The 17,316-nt window shown below is 53.8% G+C and overlaps 7 protein-coding genes across 7 annotated transcripts; 5 read left to right on the top strand and 2 right to left on the bottom strand.

Moving 5' to 3' along the window:
• BU25DRAFT_138143 (uncharacterized protein) lies at positions 1 to 2,639 on the bottom strand. The gene is made up of 2 exons (XM_033700575.1): positions 2,290 to 2,639; positions 1 to 2,241 (listed from the first exon to the last, which is right to left on the bottom strand). The coding sequence occupies exons 1-2, from the start codon at positions 2,521 to 2,523 to the stop codon at positions 118 to 120; spliced, it is 2,358 nt and encodes a 785-aa protein (XP_033566235.1). The 5' UTR covers positions 2,524 to 2,639; the 3' UTR covers positions 1 to 117.
• Positions 2,640 to 4,561: 1,922 nt separating this feature from the next.
• BU25DRAFT_406557 (HAD-like protein) lies at positions 4,562 to 5,795 on the bottom strand. The gene is made up of 5 exons (XM_033705316.1): positions 5,434 to 5,795; positions 5,367 to 5,380; positions 5,267 to 5,314; positions 5,110 to 5,219; positions 4,562 to 5,056 (listed from the first exon to the last, which is right to left on the bottom strand). Exons 1-5 carry the CDS (start codon positions 5,491 to 5,493, stop codon positions 4,566 to 4,568), a joined length of 723 nt encoding a protein of 240 aa, XP_033566234.1. The 5' UTR covers positions 5,494 to 5,795; the 3' UTR covers positions 4,562 to 4,565.
• Positions 5,796 to 5,957: 162 nt separating this feature from the next.
• BU25DRAFT_406556 (nucleolar GTP-binding protein-like protein 2) lies at positions 5,958 to 7,791 on the top strand. The gene is made up of 3 exons (XM_033705315.1): positions 5,958 to 5,988; positions 6,042 to 6,136; positions 6,185 to 7,791. Exons 1-3 carry the CDS (start codon positions 5,976 to 5,978, stop codon positions 7,664 to 7,666), a joined length of 1,590 nt encoding a protein of 529 aa, XP_033566233.1. The 5' UTR covers positions 5,958 to 5,975; the 3' UTR covers positions 7,667 to 7,791.
• Positions 7,792 to 8,086: 295 nt separating this feature from the next.
• On the top strand, positions 8,087 to 10,186 carry BU25DRAFT_383589 (delta-1-pyrroline-5-carboxylate dehydrogenase 1). The gene is made up of 3 exons (XM_033704291.1): positions 8,087 to 8,272; positions 8,331 to 8,438; positions 8,493 to 10,186. The coding sequence occupies exons 1-3, from the start codon at positions 8,120 to 8,122 to the stop codon at positions 9,984 to 9,986; spliced, it is 1,755 nt and encodes a 584-aa protein (XP_033566232.1). The 5' UTR covers positions 8,087 to 8,119; the 3' UTR covers positions 9,987 to 10,186.
• Positions 10,187 to 11,092: 906 nt separating this feature from the next.
• Positions 11,093 to 13,324, top strand: BU25DRAFT_358584 (MFS general substrate transporter). The gene is made up of 2 exons (XM_033703612.1): positions 11,093 to 12,426; positions 12,483 to 13,324. The coding sequence occupies exons 1-2, from the start codon at positions 11,217 to 11,219 to the stop codon at positions 13,184 to 13,186; spliced, it is 1,914 nt and encodes a 637-aa protein (XP_033566231.1). The 5' UTR covers positions 11,093 to 11,216; the 3' UTR covers positions 13,187 to 13,324.
• A 159-nt stretch (positions 13,325 to 13,483) lies between these two features.
• BU25DRAFT_138100 (glycoside hydrolase family 47 protein) lies at positions 13,484 to 15,576 on the top strand. Its single transcript, XM_033700574.1, has one exon. It carries the CDS (start codon positions 13,627 to 13,629, stop codon positions 15,427 to 15,429), a length of 1,803 nt encoding a protein of 600 aa, XP_033566230.1. The 5' UTR covers positions 13,484 to 13,626; the 3' UTR covers positions 15,430 to 15,576.
• Positions 15,577 to 15,851: 275 nt separating this feature from the next.
• Positions 15,852 to 16,827, top strand: BU25DRAFT_331081 (glycoside hydrolase family 17 protein; the record flags this gene model as incomplete). The annotated part of the gene is made up of 2 exons (XM_033702381.1): positions 15,852 to 16,120; positions 16,179 to 16,827. 2 exons carry the CDS (start codon positions 15,852 to 15,854, stop codon positions 16,825 to 16,827), a joined length of 918 nt encoding a protein of 305 aa, XP_033566229.1.
• Positions 16,828 to 17,316: the final 489 nt, after the last annotated feature.

Below are 17,316 nucleotides of genomic sequence, written 5' to 3'. Positions count from 1 at the left end.
AAGATCAACGTCACCGTCTCAGAAAATCCAACGGGACGGCTATTGCAAACAGCGAAACGAAGAGAATCGAGCGCAAGCATTGAAGGGGGTATCGCGCTCGCGCATAGATATCAATGTCTACGACTTAAAGTCGCTAGCACTTTGGTTGGCAAAGATGTAGCTCTTCGGCTGGTCCATGCGGCGGATTGTGTTGCCATGCATGTCGATTGTGCCCTGTGAGGGTGTGTACTGGTGGACCAAGAATTCGGGCATCGATGAGACAGGAGGCGCGAACGGGACGTTATGCGAGATTCCGTGCAATGACATCTCATTGTACGCAAAGTTACCACCGTACGGGTATTCAAGATTGACCTCATCAGTTGGGTTCTGAGCTGTGTCGGGCAGCGAGGGCCTCCGGAAATGCGAGGGTTTTGGCTGTGCCAGGGTGAGATCCGTGGACGAATGGAAGCCGGTACGCATCTGTGGCGGCTGCATGTAGCCGTTACGGGGGAAGCTTTGTCGAGTTGGAGGCGCTGACTGCGGCGGCGTGTCACGGTATATGCTCTCATTGGCAAGACGCGCCTGATTCAATCGCTGCAAGTCCAGTGGTGTCGAAGGTGGTGAGCCACTTTTAACATTCAGACTCGTGGCAAAAGGCTCAGCGGACCAGTTTGTGCTTAAACTCTCCGGACTGCTGTGCTCAGGCATACCGTGGGGTCTGACAGATCCGTGCGGCTGCCAGTAGAATCCCATGTCTTGAGGAGTGAGGGGTGTAGGTGGTGCAAGGCTTCCGTTGTTACCCAAAGTCGTTGCGCTGGAAGATGAGAATGTTCTTGCAAACTTTGGTGATGCAGCAGCTTCTGAAAAGCTGGAAACCATGGGCGACGGCTGTGCTGAGCCTGGTCGCGATTTCTGAACACGACCTCCAGCATTGGGTATACCTGTCGACCGGATCCTCCTAAGGGTGTGATCGGGATTGCCTGCTGGGGAGGGCATACCAGGGGTGTAAGAAGCGCTCCTCATCGCGCTTGAGCTCAACGCGACGGGTCGCTTTTGTCTCCTTACGGCAATGCTGGAAGTCTGATTGAGCTGCTTAAAATCGTCGGGTGTTCCGTTGCGGATTTGTATTGCGTCCATGTTACTTGCAAGGTTGCTAGTTGAAGAGTTCCTACGCCTGAACATGTCTTCGCCGAAGGTCGGAGGCATCTCGAAGTCTGATGTGGCTGCACTATGCTTCCTTGTCAGATCCTGTTCCGGAGAAGAGAGGATGGCCTGGGATGAAGTATTGAGTTGCTGGTAGAAGTTGGACTGCGGGAATGAAGGAACGCTACCGTTCGGGTCCCAGAAGGGTACAGTGTTTTCAGAAGGGGTGTTTTGGTCGAAATTGAAGGTTGCCGCAAAGTCATTGCTGTCGTTGGCCTGCTCCAGCTGTGCTTCTGAAGCCGGATCTTCTTTCCAGCCAGAATACATGGATGTAATAGATGCAACCGGAGGTGTGGGACCGTTAGAGGACTGAGGAGTCGCCGTGGATTGATTGCCTGAGTACGGTGACTGTCCTGTCGAGCCCGTGCCTGTGCTGTTCTGGGCTTCAACTTGACCGGATTGATCATTGTGCGTCGCTGCCAGAGTGCTGTAATCCAAATTGCCGAAGTCAGGGAATCCGCTGAATGTGTCCTGTGGCAGTGCAGGTTCATTGGGAAGCGTTGTGGGCATGGAGAAGGCAACACCGTTGGCGTATTGGCTGGACAGGGACTGGCTGTAAGGGAACGCCTGTTCCTGGGTGTTGCCGGGCATGCTCTGCTGCATGTAGCTGGGCCCAGCAGTCGCGGCCATAAGTGCCGAATGCATCATCATCTGTGGTGGATAAGAAGTTGAGCGGTCAGCCTCCGAGATCGTCCGTAGATTGTACTGATGCATGTCGAAGGGCTGTTGCAGTGAGGTTGGGGGGGCCAAGTCTAGGGCTGACGGTCCGTCCACACTTTGCACGGGTAAGCTGGCAGGGCTGATGTCAGCAGTCACGGGGCCATACTCCTGGTGCATAGGCATGTGAGGCTGATGCTGTGGGACTTGTTGGTGTTGCTGGTGTTGCTGGTGGTGCTGGTGGTGCTGGTACATCTCTGGGTGGTGTGGAGGAACGAAGTGCTGTCCAGGCATAACTGGAACCTGCTGGGCGTACATCCCCATGCCTATCGTCATGTTGTACTGGTTCAGGGCCTTTTTGCGATCCTGTTTAACTTTCGCTCTGCGATTCTGGAACCAGTTCTGTGCAGTGTTAGCCAAATAGTCTTCGTAGCACGTTGGTAGACTGACATTGATCTTGTCGAGGGGTACCCCTAGGCGATCGGCGAAGGCCTTCTTAACGCCGGTCGTGGGCTTATGCTGCTGCTGGAAATGCTGCTCAAGGATGTCGTGCTGGTCCTTTGTGAGGCGAGGCTTGACATCGCCGCCAGCAGGCTTCGGTCCTGCCGCTGCGCCGTCTGGCGGTGGGAGCTCATCGCCGTTCGTTGTGTAGGGGTGCTGCATGTTAGGGTTGTGAGGGTCCATCCTCGGCGCGCCGCGACACGGCGAGGCGTCGTCTGTCTGGAGCGAGTTCAGATGGTCACGGCCGCTTGTAGGCTCTGCGATGCACGATGCTGGCGCGCAATCGCGTGGGAACAGGTGTTGTCGAGAGGTGGCAGTAAGCCTCTAGGGTCGGACGGGAAGTCGTTGAGCACGGGGCCACGGGCTGCACCGAGATGAAGATACGGCACGGAGATATTATATCGTCGTTATCGATGCTATAATGTGGTGTTGCGGAGTCGAGCGGTAGCGAGCGACAGAGGTGACTGCAGTGGGCGCGCAAACCAAAAACGAGTGTGGGTGGGCGAGGTGTGAAAGTGTGGAAGCGCGGTCCCCTGAAGCGTGAGGCACAACGAGGTGTGGGAGGGAGCGACCGATGAGGTCCAGTTACAGCAGGGCGGCCACAGCGAATAGCGACGGGCCTTTCCCCTCCTCCATCCGCTAAGCCACTGGACCAGCCTGCATCCCCGGCACAGAAATAACCTGCATGGTTGTGACACTGGTCGTCCTCAGAGCACACTCGCCCTCGATAGCGCCTTGACGCACATGTTCGAGCTGTCACTCTCCCGCTTCAAGGGCCGCCGGCTTCGCACTCGCTGCCAGTCCAACGTCTGCAACGCCTCGCGAGCTGGCACAGGCGGTCGCTGCGCGAGAGCCTCATTGGAGCGGCGTTTGGCCCACTCTAAGGTAGGAACGTGTGGAAGGATGTCGATGCGCCTGACAACAACGAGCATCGTCATGCCGGGAACAACGCACACGCACGAGGAGCGTCGCCTGGGCCTCCAGTTCGAGAAACATCATCAAAGCGGTAAATTCTGGCGATCCCGTTGAACATTCCCACATAGCCATTTCAGTTGTTGATGCAGCCCTGGGGATCTTCAAAAGTGTGGCTCTCTACCCTGAGAGGCGATAAGGCTGCCTGAACGGGCGCCAACTCGGCCGCCCCTTTTCCTTCCGATCATGATCCATCACTCGCGAAGCGCCGGCTACTAAGTCCGCGCAGGCTCCGCTCTTCTCCATCGTAAGCTTCGTACAGTGTCAAGCGAACAGCAGGCTCGCCATCAGGTGTTGGCGTCTTCTGCCCTCTCACGAGTCGCCGAGGGCACCCCTGTCAACAACTGCTTCTGGTGCCTGCTTAGCATCTGTGTGACGGTATTTGCTCCACGGCCTTTGCAGATCTGCATGTTCAAGGAGGCATCGTGCGCCTTGTGTTCGCTTCTCGAAAGCGGCGCAGCTTGTTCCTGACCGTACCTTGCAGCGCTGAGTCGCTCTTGGCCGCGGTGCAACACAAAGAACTCAAATAGACCCCAGCTCGTCTACAAGGTTCGTGTATCGACAAACTGGGCGTAACGTTGACCTAAACTCAGTTGTGAAGTATGATGCGCACTTGCATCGACAATAATTACTCAAAGCTGTAGACCCCTGGCAGTACGGGGGCTCTGTCTTCCCATGACATTGTCAATTCTGAGTCTTGACGTTCGTATCCTGCCAAATATTCTAGAATGTCACTTGCTGTTTTTTCGACCGCACCACATACCAAGAAATCTAGGGTCGCACCACAGCGACGGTGCCCCACGAGCAGAGAATGCTTCCAGACCGAAGGACACTAGTTACTGACGTCTTTGTGTGCAGTGCCTGTGATCATTCTAGAAACTGGGTCCTACCGAGGGCATGGCATCCTCATGCCATGCGACGCACGATGCCAATTGGCGGTTAGTTGTAGTCTTGACTCTTGAAGAACAGGAAGAGGTTAGCAAGACTGTACCTGGCAAAAGTTTGACAATGTCGAGCCCAGCATATGTTCAAGGTTTCGCCGGTCTAGACGTCCATGCATCGCCGCACACTCGGGGGCCGACTCGGCGTCGCCGTCAAAGGCCGCTTGTTTCGACGTTTGACTGGAGCTAACTCACTGACAGGTATGCAAGGGCATTGCCATTCGAGCTGGAGGTTGCAATCGGCAATTGCTCACATGGCTGACACGTAGAAGTGATGTTGATAAGTCGTCTATTTTGACAGCTAACACGCGCCTACACCAGGGCGTTGGTAACCTCGAGTCGTCCGCTCCCAGTGGTCTGATCCCAAGACTTCAGAGTTACACTTCGCATGTCTTTGACGATGTAGTCAGCGCCGGCTTCGACCAACTGTTCCAACGAGTGTGTGGTGTGCAGCGCGATGACAGTAAAGCCAGCTGCCTTTCCTGATCGAACTCCAGCTGGAGCGTCTTCGAAGACAACGATGGACGGCTTCTGCTGCTGGAGAAGCAGTTTCTTCTCGCCCATCTTGTAGCACGCTGGATCTGGTTTACCATTCGGCACGTCTTCGGCAGTGACAATGTTCTTAGGATGCGCCAACTTCATGACGTCCAGCCAGCCGGTAACCAGTGGTCGCGTGCCTGAGGTGACAATGGCCCAAGGAGCAGACTGCTCGTCGAGTCGATCCAACATGGCGCGAGAACCAGGAATCTCCACAGCATCTGAACCGAACTCAATTGGTATCCGACCTTCAGCGTGGCTGATGTCTGGCAATACTGATCAGTCGTAGTTGTCCAAGTATAGTTTGGCGACCACTTACACTCCCAGTTGGCGAGCTTCGGTTCGTATATTTGGAGAACGTCGATCGAACGTCTGCCGTGTGACGTAGCAAGAATCACTTCCGGGTCGACACCAATTTCCTTTCCGATTCTGCCAATCTTAGTCCAAGTTCCGCGTGTTGACGTGTTGGTACCTACCTTTGCCAGTGCTTGATAATTGCTGGTGTTGAATCAATGATGGTGCCACTGACTAAGTCAGCAAGAGCAGCGTAGACAGCCAGCGGATGTAAACACATACTCCATATCGAACAACCAGACGTAGGTCAGTTTACTATCTTGCTTGAGAGCTTCATTCTGTCACTCACCAATCCATGACACTCGATCGTCTGCGCGGGCGCAGAGAAGTTGGGCTCGGCGACAGTCATGGTGATCGAATTAGTTGAGTATCAGACTATTGTTCGACAGCAGAAAGAAGTGTACGTGACCACGATATATGTCGTTGTGTGAAGGTCAGATGGCGACAGTAAAAGTAAGAAGGCTAACCGCACTGGGTATTCCGACCGACGATTTCGAATTGTTGGCCAATCAGACCAGTTACCGACAAGCGTGAATGAAGACGCTGAACTTGAGGGTCTTTAAAAGTCGGAGTGCACGTTTTGATCTGTGTGATGTAATTTGCAGCGCATGCATTACGGCTCTCGGTGTGAATAATCGGCACAGTCTGGCGTGGCACTGAAGCAAAGCTGTTGCTGTCAAGAGTTGAGGGGCAGGTGCCTCCGAGGGCCAAGGCGACAGGGTTCTTAGGCGGCAGGCAGGGGCAGAATTTGCTAGCGCCAAGATTTCGAGTGGAATTTCGAAAATATTGGGCGCAAGCAGAGGCAAACCATCACAACAACAGCCACACACAATGAAGGTCGGAAGTATGTACAAACTGTAAATCGTGCTTTAAGAACACTCTTGACATAACGTGCAGAGCCAAAATCGAAGCGCCAGCCCGTGCGCCTGCGACACAAGATCGAGAAGGCGTCTGCGCAGAAGCAGAAGAAGGCGAAGAAGTTGGCGAAGAAGGTACATTTACTGCGCATGAACTACCGCACTTTTCTGATATAGTTTCAGAACCCAGAGTGGCGCTCAAAGGCAAAGAAGGATCCCGGTATTCCGAACCTGTTCCCATACAAAGACAAGATTCTCGCAGAGGTTGAAGAGCAGCGCAGGCAGAAGGAGGAGGATGCTGTCCGTCGCCGTGAGCTGGCCAAGCAGCAGAAGGCGGGCGGAGGCGCTGCCACGGATGCTATGGAGAGTGATGACGAGGACTTCGAGCAGTTCGATGCTGAGGGCGACGAGCTTCTAGCCGAGGACAGCGACGATGGGGACTCCATGCAGGTAGACACAAACCCTATGGCTGCACTGCTTGCATCTGCAAAGGCCCGCGCCGCCGAGTTCGAGTCGAAGAACGGAAACGACGAAGACGCCATGGATGACGACGAGTCTGACGAGGAGGAAGGCGCTTCCGGCGTTCGCAAGGATTCGTCAAGGAAGCAGTTCGACAAGATCTACAAACAAGTGGTCGACTCCGCGGACGTCGTCCTCTACGTACTGGATGCTCGAGACCCCATAGGAACACGGTCGAAGGACGTGGAGCAATTGGTTATGTCGGCGGATGGTGGAAGCAAGCGTTTGATCTTCATCTTGAACAAGATCGATCTGGTACCGCCCCCAGTTCTCCGTCAGTGGCTCGTTAACTTGCGTCGGTCGTTCCCCACACTCCCTCTGCGCGCTTCGAAACCCGCGCCAAACGCGAAGACCTTCGAGCATAAGGACCTTACCATGAAGAGTACATCGGAGACGCTGTTCAAGGCCTTGAAGACCTTCGCTGAGTCTCGACAGCTGAAGCGCTCGATTAAGGTGGGTATCATTGGTTACCCCAACGTTGGTAAATCTTCAGTCATCAACGCATTGGCTCAGAGAATGGGCGGTCGAATTGGCGCTTGCCCCACTGGTGCGGAGGCTGGTGTTACTACAAGCTTAAGAGAAGTCAAGCTGGACAACAAGCTGAAACTGCTCGACTCGCCCGGTATTGTTTTCCCCAATGATCCAGAAGGCACAAAGGAGAACAAGGTACAGCAACAGGCTCGACGTATCTTGCTAAACGCTGTGCCACCCAGGGAGATCGCAGATCCCGTGCCAGCTGTGACCTTGTTGCTCAAGAGGCTATCAGGATCGGAGGAACTCTTTGGGAAGCTCATGGAAGTCTACGATCTGCCTGCTCTCAACGGCACTGGCAACGAGAAGACAACAGATTTCCTGATTCAAGTTGCACGCAAGAGGGGGAGATTGGGCAAGGGTGGTGTCCCAAACCTTCACAGCGCGGCACAAACTGTCATCAACGACTGGAGGGATGGACGTATTCAGGGCTGGACAGACCCATCCAAGTACAAGCCTGCTGAGCCGATCGCAGCAAACAAAACTGCGCCTGCGCTGAAGACTGCTGGTCTTGTTGGTGACCAGAAGGAAATTGTCAAGGAATGGGCTACTGAATTCAAGCTGGACGGTCTTTGGGGTGATGAGCCAGAGGCGACTGAGGCTATGGAGGAGTAAAACATCTTTGATGAAAAATGGCAGTACGGCGAAGAGGCGTTTGGCATTGATAGACCTTTACGCATTTGCTGGGTCAGGATTTTATAGGTATATATCACGACGATACCAATGCATGTTGTTTCTAAGGTCGCCAAATTGTTCACGGTATGTACCGAGCTGTATGTCTGACCTACACACGGCTTGAGCTTCGAGAGTAGTTGCAGTTCTTCATCCGATTCTGACCGCGTGCCATTTTCTGCGACATCGGACGCGTTTCGCACATTTTCTCGTGTCATGGTGCGATTGCAAAGGCTCAGAGCAGGCGTTCCGCCCCAGCTGCTTCTCCGCTCGGCGCCCCACACTGCGGTTAGATGCGGATAAGCTACTGACTATCGTCACTGGGAGCTTGACAGCTCCAGATACAAATTCTAAAGCTGCCCACGTAGCAGCAGCAGTCTCTCAGCAAATTTCAAAATGAGTTCTTCAAGGGGTCTTCAGTCCATTCGTCCGGTCTCCAGGACTTTCAACACACTTCCAGTTGCGTACGCTGGTGCGCAAGTTGCGTCGAGAAGGCATGCAGGAACAATTGCAAACTTCAAGATTCCTACCATTAACAACGAGCCTAACGTAAGTATCGAGCTTAAAGACGTATCGCTAGGTAGTGGTAGTTAACTAGAGACTGTAGCAACACTACACCAAGGGCTCAGTAGACAGACAGAAGCTTCAAGATGCTATCGCAGCATTGAAGAAGAAGGGTGCTGTCCAGGTCCCCCTCGCTATTGGCGGCGAGCACGTACGTATTGTTATTGTAACGAAATCTCAGTTCCTAATGCTGACAAAACCCTAGATCAACAACTCCTCGATCCTCACCCAGCACGATCCCTCTTCCCATGCCGATGTAGTCGCCAAGTACTCCAACGCCAGCACTGCGGATGTCAAAAAGGCTATCGATTCAGCACTCGAGGCAAAGGCCGAATGGGAGGCTCTTCCTTTCGCCGACCGCGCTTCGGTCTTCCTCAAGGCGGCCGACTTGGTGTCTGGAAAGTACCGATACGAGATCATGGCAGCGACTATGGTCGGCCAGGGCAAGAACGCATGGCAAGCTGAGATTGATTCGGCAGCCGAGCTGTGCGATTTCTTGAGGTTCAACGTCAAGTACGCCGAGGATACATATGGCCACCAACCTACACACAACTCGCCCGGCGTTTGGAACCGTGTCGAGTACCGACCTCTGGAGGGATTCGTGTACGCCGTGTCGCCCTTCAACTTCACAGCCATCGGTGGCAACCTGCCAGCTGCACCGGCACTGATGGGCAACGTTGTCGTCTGGAAGCCATCTCCCTCCGCCATTGCCTCAAATTGGCTCCTGTACCAGATCCTCATTGAGGCTGGCCTTCCTCCGAACGTCATCCAGTGGGTGCCTGGCGATGCGGTCGAAGTCACCAAGGAGGTCCTCTCCCATAGGCAGTTCGCTGCTCTCCACTACACAGGTAGCACAGCAGTTTTCCGTCAGCTATACGGCACAATCGCCAACGGTGTTGCCGATGGCAAGTACCAGAGCTACCCTCGCATTGTTGGCGAGACTGGAGGCAAGAACTTCCATTTGGTTCACCCCAATGTCGATGTGACCAACGCCGCCATCCAGACTGTCCGTGGTGCTTTCGAATACCAGGGTCAGAAGTGCAGTGCTTGCTCGCGCCTGTACGTTCCCAAGTCTGTATGGCCTGAGTTCCAGAAGAAGTTGGTCGCAGAGACGGAGGCTCTCAAGATTGGCGAGCCCTCCCAGTTCGACAACTTCATCGGCCCTGTTATCCACGAAGCTAGTTTCAAAAAGCTTTCTGGTGTTATCGACGAGGCTAAGAACGACAGCGAGCTTGAGCTCCTTGTTGGTGGCAAGTACGACAGCAGCAAGGGCTACTACATCCACCCCACCATCTACAAGACTACCAACCCCAACCACCCTCTCCTGTCCCGCGAGCTCTTTGGTCCAGTGCTCGTCGCTTACGTCTATGACGATGGTGCCTCCGATGCCTTCGAGAAGATCATCAAGCAGATCGACGAGACCTCTGAGTACGCTCTGACTGGAGCTGTTTTCGCCAAGGAGAGGAAGGACCTTAACTTCGCCGAGAACAAGCTGAGGAACGCCGCTGGTAACTTCTACCTCAACTGTAAGTGCACTGGAGCTGTTGTTGGCCAGCAGCCCTTCGGTGGCTCAAGGGCCAGTGGCACCAACGACAAGGCTGGTAGCGCTACCCTCCTGTCCCGCTTCGTCAACATGAGGGCGATCAAGGAGGAGTTTGTTGCTACCGAGAAGGTCCAGTACCCCAGCAACGAGGTGTAAGATGCCCAAGGGCAGGGACCATGTTGTGACTTGATTTACGGCGCATTTGGAGGATTCAAGATTAACTAGCATTGTGTACGGCGCTTGGGAAAACTTGTAGGGCACCCACGGGTAACGATATCTACAAAAGCTTGAATAAGATACGTATTTTGGATATGAGAATGAAACGATAGCAGCAAACCTTGCGAAACAACCTACACGAATTTCTGCAAATATAAACTGAACATTGTTAAGCCTCAGCACAGTGATTTTTCTGGGATTGGCAATTTCATGATACGGCAACGCGTCTTCCAGAACACACATGAATCGTAGGAGGCTCCACTCGCTCGGGAGCCCCGTTCGCTCGTGGCTTGCTAACCGGACCTTATTCGAGCCGCCTTGTCAAAGCTTGAAGGCATTGATGGATGGTTGATAAGCTTCGAGTCAAAGGTGGCGAGTGTGCGAGTCAAAGCAGACTCAAAATTCCTGAATCACTGCCCAACGGCGCCAAGCTTTCTGCATCTCCATCGAAACTCCACGTAGATTCTGATGTTGACAGGTCAGCATTGCGCGCACGTACGAGAGCCCCTCATCGTGCAAGCCATGGCTCCCCACCAATTTCAAAGGCCCAAACGCAGGTCCGATCCTCCACTGCGCGTCGTTATCCGCTTTGAAACGCTCGACAGAACCAGCAATTCTCGAGTCGCGCTGCCTCGGCACCTCGGTACAAAGGTCACGTTTACGCCTACTTTGACGAAAAGCCCTATAACGCACGGTCTACGATCGGCACCGGGAGTCTGAGCAACGCTCGAGAAAGAGCTTTGAGATCCAGTTTTCTCTGTGGCTGCCTCACGCTTCTCGCTCTCCCATTGGCTCATCTTGTAATGTTTTGAGGATTGACTGGTCTAGTCTTGTCCCTCGGCCGAACAACATGATGACTTTTAGACAAGCTCAATTTATGGTGTCATCGCCTCATGGATGCCGGACCTTCGGCAGTGTTCTGTTGCTGGGAATAGGAGACTCGCGCGCTTGGCACGTGCCCAAGGCGGGTGTAAGTTTTCGTGTGTGCGAGTTTATATGTGGGCGTGTCCCGTTGTGATCGTCGTGTCTGTTGTTGTTGCTTCGTACCTTCCCTTACCTTACAGCCTACTAATACTGTCCATCACCACCTTACGCCCTTCGTACCCTCGCTCTGAAACACGCGCACTATAACACATCAACGAAATATCGAATACAAACAAATCAATCAAGATGTCTGAGAAAGCGGCCGAGCCGCAGAAATCCAACATGGATGTGGAGTCAGGAAGAGAAGGCATTTCGCACTGGAAGATGATCCTCGACCAGGGCGTCGTCACCAATGAGATCGTGAACTGGGAGTACGAAGGTTCCGGCACAGAAGAGGACCCTTACGCCGTCGAATGGCTACCGAACGACCCCCGTAACCCAATGACGTTTGCGAAGACGAAGAAATGGATCATGGCCATCGCTGTCGCCAACTCGGTCCTCGTCGTATCATTCTGTTCCTCAGCGTTTTCTGGAGGTATCCAGCAGATCATGATTGAATTTGGTGTCAGCCAGGAAATCGTTACACTAGGTGTATCGCTCTTCGTTCTCGGTTTCGCCCTTGGACCGCTGCTTTGGGCGCCTTTCTCGGAGATGTACGGTCGCCAGGTTGTTTTCGCCGGTACTTACCTCTGCTTTATGGCTTTCAACGCTGCCGTGGCCGGTGGTCAGAACATCTGGTCCGTTCTGATTCTTCGATTCTTCGCCGCTGCCTTTGGATCCAGCCCTCTCACCAACGCTGGAGGTGTCATCGCTGATCTCTTCAATGCAAACGAGCGAGGTCTGGCGATGAGTATCTTCTCTGCTGCGCCCTTCATGGGCCCTGTTCTTGGTCCTATCATTGGAGGTTTCCTGGGCATGACCGAGGGTTGGCGCTGGGTCAACGGTCTCATGGCCATCTGGGCTGGTGTCCTACTCGTTGTCACCGCATGCATTGTTCCAGAGACCTATCCTCCTGTTCTGCTCCGAAGGCGTGCCGAGAAGCTTTCCAAGATCACTGGAAAGGTTTATAGGTCCCGCACCGACATTGACCAAGGCAAGATCTCCCTTGGCGAGGCATTCTCAACTGGTCTCAAGCGCCCCTGGATCCTCCTGTTCTGCGAGCCCATTGTCCTGCTTCTGTCGCTCTACCACGCCATCATCTACGGTATCCTCTACATGCTTTTCGGTGCTTTCCCCATCGTCTACCGCCAGGGCCGTGGCTGGAACGAGGGTATCAGCGGTCTTCCTTTTGTTGCGGTTGCCATCGGTGTCCTGCTTGCCATCACCTATGTCATTGTTGTCGACAACAAGCAGTACATGAAGAAGGTCGAAGCGTCTGGCAAAGGCTACACTACTCCAGAGGCGCGTCTGCCTATGTGTCTGGTCGGTGGCATCGTTTTGCCTATTGGTCTCTTCTGTAAGTTTCATCAAGCATGCACAATGCCGCAAGGTCATTTACTAACGTACATGTAGGGTTCGCCTGGACTAACTCACCAAACCTTCCCTGGGCTGCCAGCGTTTGCGCCGCCATTCCCTTCGGTTTCGGCATGGTGCTCATTTTCCTGTCCATTATGAACTACCTCATCGACTCTTACACCATCTTCGCTGCCTCCGTCTTGGCTGGCAACGGTATCATCCGATCTGTCTTCGGTGCCGCCTTCCCTCTCTTCACCAAGCAGATGTACGACGGCATTGGTATCCACTGGGCATCCTCGGTTCCCGCTTTCCTCGCTGTCGCCTGTATCCCGCTGCCCTTCCTCTTCTACAAATACGGAGCTACTATCCGCCAAAAGTGCAAGTACGCCGCCCAGTCCGAGGCGTTCATGGAGAAGATCCGTGAGCAGATGGCAGCACGCGCTCAACAGCAAGAGGCCGCTGCTGGAGGCGAGTCTGCCAACACCTCTCGCACTGCGACCCTCGCCGCTGAGGAGGAGGCCGAGAATGACGCTTACCCATCTGACGCCTCGCCTCACTTTGCTGAGATGAAGACCGAGAAGGAGACCGAGAATGCTCTCAAGAAGGTCGCAACAGGGCGATCGACAAGGAGCAGAAAGTCAGTCAACCCTATCGAGGAGTACTACGACAACCCGTACGAGATCGACCGTGTCAACACACGGGAGAGCTTCGTGGGGCGGGCGAGGGCCAACAGCACGAGGAGCAAGAAGTCGATGAAGTAGATTTGTCTTGCATGTTGCTTGGCTTGATTGAGCGTTCTCGCATTTATGGTCGCATCGCATGTGGTGGGAAGATTGATATGATACCTGCACTAGATACCCTCCGATTTCGTCTATAGTTCATAATATTCAAAAGTTCAGATGCCTTCAAGGAGCGATCAAATCATGTTACTGTGTGTGTACTATAAGTTGGTTGGAGATGTGCACAGGTGAGTGGTGATAATCGGATTGCTGACTAAAAGCAATATGGATGTTTCAACCCCCACACTAAACTAGCAGCACCTACCATCTTGAGACACATTGCACGTCCCTTGGCCCTTCAACATGTTCAACCTCGTTCGTCCTTTCGTTCACACTGCCTAGCGTTCAATGCTTCAATTTGGAGCAATGAGTGCTGCAGTCACTGTTTCCTTGTACACCAATAGCTGAGCTCGGTGGCTACCATGGCTCGACTCCGCACACGACACATTGCTTTATGCGCCATTCTCATTCTAGGAATCTTCTTCTTTCTACCTAGAGACGACCCGTCATCCTATCTCCCGCACTTCAGCTATGGTTCCTCCTCTCGAACCGGTACATACGCGCTCGCGCGGTACATGAACGACCCTGACCAGATTCCAAACATCGTCGCACAGAACAGCAGCTTTGACTGGAGTTCAGTCAAATTCGCGTACCCCCCTCCGCTCACGCCTAACTTGCCTCCACCTGTCGCCCACCGGCCCCGCATCCAGCACCGATTCAAGCGAGACCGCGCAGATGTCGCCGCAGTACAAGAGCAGAGGCGCTTGGAAGTGAAGCGTGTCTTCCAGAAGAGCTGGGAAAGCTACAGAGCCAAAGCATGGATGAAAGATGCGCTCAAGCCTATAAGCGGACAGTATGTGGACCAGTTTTCGGGCTGGGCTGCTACGTTGGTGGACAGTTTGGACACGCTGTGGATGATGGGTATGAAAGTGGAGTTCTACGAGGCTGTGGAGGCTGTGGCTACGATCGATTTCGGAAAGAGCACGGCAGCTACGGTGAACACGTTTGAGACGTGCATTCGATACCTCGGCGGGCTTATTGCGGCGTATGACCTGAGCGGGCATGAGGTGCTGCTACAGAAGGCTGTGGAGGTCGGCGATCTGCTTTATGCTGGTTTCAACACGGAGAATGGGATGCCTGTGGACTTCATCAACTTCGAGAGCGCGAAAGAGGGGACGGGTCTGCGAGTGGAGACTCAGGTTGTCAGCGCGAGTCCAGGGACCATTACACTGGAGTTCAGCAGGCTGAGCCAGCTTACGGGCGACAACAAGTACTATGCAGCGGTGTCGCAGGTCATGGACTTGTTCTACCAAAACCAGAATGCGACGAGGCTGCCGGGCATGTGGCCGATGATGGTTTCGATGAACAAGAAAGACGTGGTGTTTGGCTATCAGTTTACTATCGGTGGTAATGCAGACTCGCTGTACGAGTATCTGCCCAAGGCGCATGCACTACTTGGTTCGTCAGATCCCAGTTCAAAGAAGTACGAGATCATGTCTCGCTATTTCATGAACACAGCGATGGATAGCCTCTTCTTCCGGCCCATGATACCAGGGGATGATGACATTCTGATATCTGGCAACTGCGATGTCCTGCAGGACGGCCCACACCTTGATCCAGAAAGCGAACACCTCTCTTGCTTCATCGGCGGGCTATATGCATTGGGCGGCCGACTATTCAACAACGATGAGTACTTGAATGTGGGAGCCAAGCTGGCTCGTGGATGTGCGTACGCATACAAGTCTTTCCCTACAGGCATCATGCCAGAACGCTACAATATGGCTCTCTGTCCTGGCGAGAACCACAGACAGGGTTGCATTTGGGACGAAGCTGCCTTCGCCGCGGAGGCTGCAAATCGCCCGCAGTACAAAACAGACCTCCCCAAGGGCTTCACTACCGCCAAAGATCCTCGGTACATCCTCCGACCCGAGGCTATAGAGTCCATCTTTATCCTCTGGCGTATCACCGGCGATCCGTCGTTCCGCGCGACAGCGTGGGAGATGTTCCAGGCGGTGGCAAAGGCGACAGATACCGCGTACGCGAACGCTGCGATCACGGACGTGAATGCATCTGGTGGAGGCGAAAAGGAGGACTATATGGAGAGCTTTTGGATGGCGGAGACGCTCAAGTACTTCTACTTGTGTTTTGCGGATACGGATCTCATTAGCTTGGATGAGTTTGTGCTGAACACAGAGGCACATCCATTTCGCTTGTCGAGGGCGTAGTATGGCACTGGACCGAAGGCATGGGCAGGCGTTGGCGGCTCCTGACTCATATACAACACAGATTTTAACATGTCCTACAAGATCCTCTGCATGGTCTCCTGCATCGATCATGCCGGACAATGCAGCCCCCTCCGCTGACCCACTTGTTTCAGCGCATTCGATTGATTGGTGTTCCTGAATCGGACGTTTTGAAAACAACGGGATGCTAGCGCGCCGTCCCCTTGATCAAGCTTCCCAAGGAATCCTTATCACTCCTTCGTCTCCAACTCTACGTCAGTGCAATCGCTGTACAGTCACTCCTTTCGTGTGCCTTTATTCCTAATCAAGTCATTCTCTAGACGGACCATCCTTACCCACCCCCACACTTTCTCCACCTCCCCAGATCGACCCCTGTCAACACTTCCTTCAAATCTCACTACACTATGCGTTTCTCCGCCGTCGCTGCTACCGCTCTCGCGGTCAGCCCTGCCATTGTTGCCGCCGCCAAGGGCACCATGGGTTTCGCGCTCGGCACCAAGCAGCCCTCCGGAGACTGCAAAACACAGACCGACTACGAGGACGACTTTGATGCCATCAAGAGCAGGTCTGGTGCGACTATTGTTCGCGGATACTCTGCTTCTGACTGCGAATCTGCCAAGAATATCATGCCCGCTGCTAAGAGCAAGGGTTTCAAGGTCGTCCTTGGTATCTGGTACGTCCTGGTCTCGAAAGTCAGAGGTTTGGCAGCCGCGAAGCTAACATATATTCAGGCCCGACGTCGAAGAATCTTTCCAGAAGGACCTCAAGGCCATCACCGACGTCGCAAGCACCTATGCTGACTCGATCTACGCCGTCACCGTCGGCTCCGAGACCCTCTACCGTGGCAACTTCACCGGCCCCGAGCTGAAGGAGAAGATCAGCACCGTCAAGGGCAAGCTTCCGAAGGGCATCAAGGTCGGAACCGCCGACTCCTGGAACAAGTTCGCCGACGGCACCGGCGACGCCATCATTGGTACCGCAGACATTATCATGGTCAACGCCTTTGCCTTCTGGCAGGGCGCCTCGCGCGAGAACGCTACCCACGTCTACCTCGACGACATGTACCAGGCGGTCACACACATCGAGAAGGTTGCCGGTGGCCCAGACAAGAAGCCTGAGATTTGGAACGGCGAGACTGGATGGCCCACCGTTGAGGGAACTGACTACGACAAGGCTAAGGGTGGACTGAGCAATGCTGAGCACTTCTACCAGCACGGATTCTGCTCGCTGCTTGACTGGGGCTTCAACGCTTTCTACTTTGAGGTTTTCGATGAACCCTGGAAGCCGGCTTCTATTGGTGACAACGGCAAGGCTGCGGATGAGACTGCTTGGGGTGCTATGACTGCGGACAGGAAGACGAAGTTCTCGCTCAAGTGCTAAATGCTTGCGCTTCGGGCGAAACAGATTCGTGGGGGGAATGTATAGATGTTGGGTATATAATTGCATATCTGGCGTCCAGTAGTCTATCCATTCGTGTGAGAATTACACCAAAAAGCTATCCATCCTGCCAACCTGCAAACATCTACCGCGACTGCGCTCGGAATGATGATCATGCTGCAACCCCAATCTTAGCGTAACCAGTCTCAAAACTTGCGATGCCAAAGGCCCACTCTAGAGCAGTTCGCTCTCCCTTGGAGCCAAGGATGTGTAAGGAATATTCGCTAGACTTGGTCGAGCCTTTGGAGGTTTGTTGTAAACAATGACGCTTTCAAGGTCTGGGATACCTTCCCATGTCACAGTACCAGGAGCCGGATCGAGTGATAGCTGCAAACCCATGGCAATGGGGTCACGCACAAGACAAACAGCTGTGCCGTTGGATAGCAATTGTAAGCTTGTGTCTGCTTGAATCCAATGACCCTATTTCTCACT

This window comes from Macroventuria anomochaeta, assembly GCF_010093625.1.
Source record: "Macroventuria anomochaeta strain CBS 525.71 unplaced genomic scaffold BU25scaffold_3, whole genome shotgun sequence".
Lineage (NCBI taxonomy): Eukaryota > Fungi > Ascomycota > Dothideomycetes > Pleosporales > Didymellaceae > Macroventuria > Macroventuria anomochaeta.
Note: the sequence above shows the minus strand (reverse complement) of the source record. Positions and strands in the feature narration are given on the sequence as shown.

What these genes read in the sequence shown, in the direction of transcription:
- BU25DRAFT_138143 (XM_033700575.1), bottom strand. Translation starts at nt 2,523, where the DNA reads ATGGACCCTCACAACCCTAACATGCAGCACCCCTACACAACGAACGGC. An exon ending in TACCCCTCGACAAGATCAAT is followed by an intron (nt 2,242 to 2,289) that starts GTCAGTCTACCA and finishes AACACTGCACAG; the next exon opens with AACTGGTTCCAGAATCGCAG.
- BU25DRAFT_406557 (XM_033705316.1), bottom strand. Translation starts at nt 5,493, where the DNA reads ATGACTGTCGCCGAGCCCAACTTCTCTGCGCCCGCGCAGACGATCGAG. An exon ending in ATTATCAAGCACTGGCAAAG is followed by an intron (nt 5,220 to 5,266) that starts GTAGGTACCAAC and finishes TAAGATTGGCAG; the next exon opens with AATCGGAAAGGAAATTGGTG. An exon ending in GAAGCTCGCCAACTGGGAGT is followed by an intron (nt 5,057 to 5,109) that starts GTAAGTGGTCGC and finishes CAGTATTGCCAG; the next exon opens with ACATCAGCCACGCTGAAGGT.
- BU25DRAFT_406556 (XM_033705315.1), top strand. An exon ending in CGAAGAAGTTGGCGAAGAAG is followed by an intron (nt 6,137 to 6,184) that starts GTACATTTACTG and finishes ATATAGTTTCAG; the next exon opens with AACCCAGAGTGGCGCTCAAA.
- BU25DRAFT_383589 (XM_033704291.1), top strand. Translation starts at nt 8,120, where the DNA reads ATGAGTTCTTCAAGGGGTCTTCAGTCCATTCGTCCGGTCTCCAGGACT. An exon ending in CCATTAACAACGAGCCTAAC is followed by an intron (nt 8,273 to 8,330) that starts GTAAGTATCGAG and finishes TAGAGACTGTAG; the next exon opens with CAACACTACACCAAGGGCTC. An exon ending in TCGCTATTGGCGGCGAGCAC is followed by an intron (nt 8,439 to 8,492) that starts GTACGTATTGTT and finishes ACAAAACCCTAG; the next exon opens with ATCAACAACTCCTCGATCCT.
- BU25DRAFT_358584 (XM_033703612.1), top strand. Translation starts at nt 11,217, where the DNA reads ATGTCTGAGAAAGCGGCCGAGCCGCAGAAATCCAACATGGATGTGGAG. An exon ending in TTTGCCTATTGGTCTCTTCT is followed by an intron (nt 12,427 to 12,482) that starts GTAAGTTTCATC and finishes ACGTACATGTAG; the next exon opens with GGTTCGCCTGGACTAACTCA.
- BU25DRAFT_138100 (XM_033700574.1), top strand. Translation starts at nt 13,627, where the DNA reads ATGGCTCGACTCCGCACACGACACATTGCTTTATGCGCCATTCTCATT.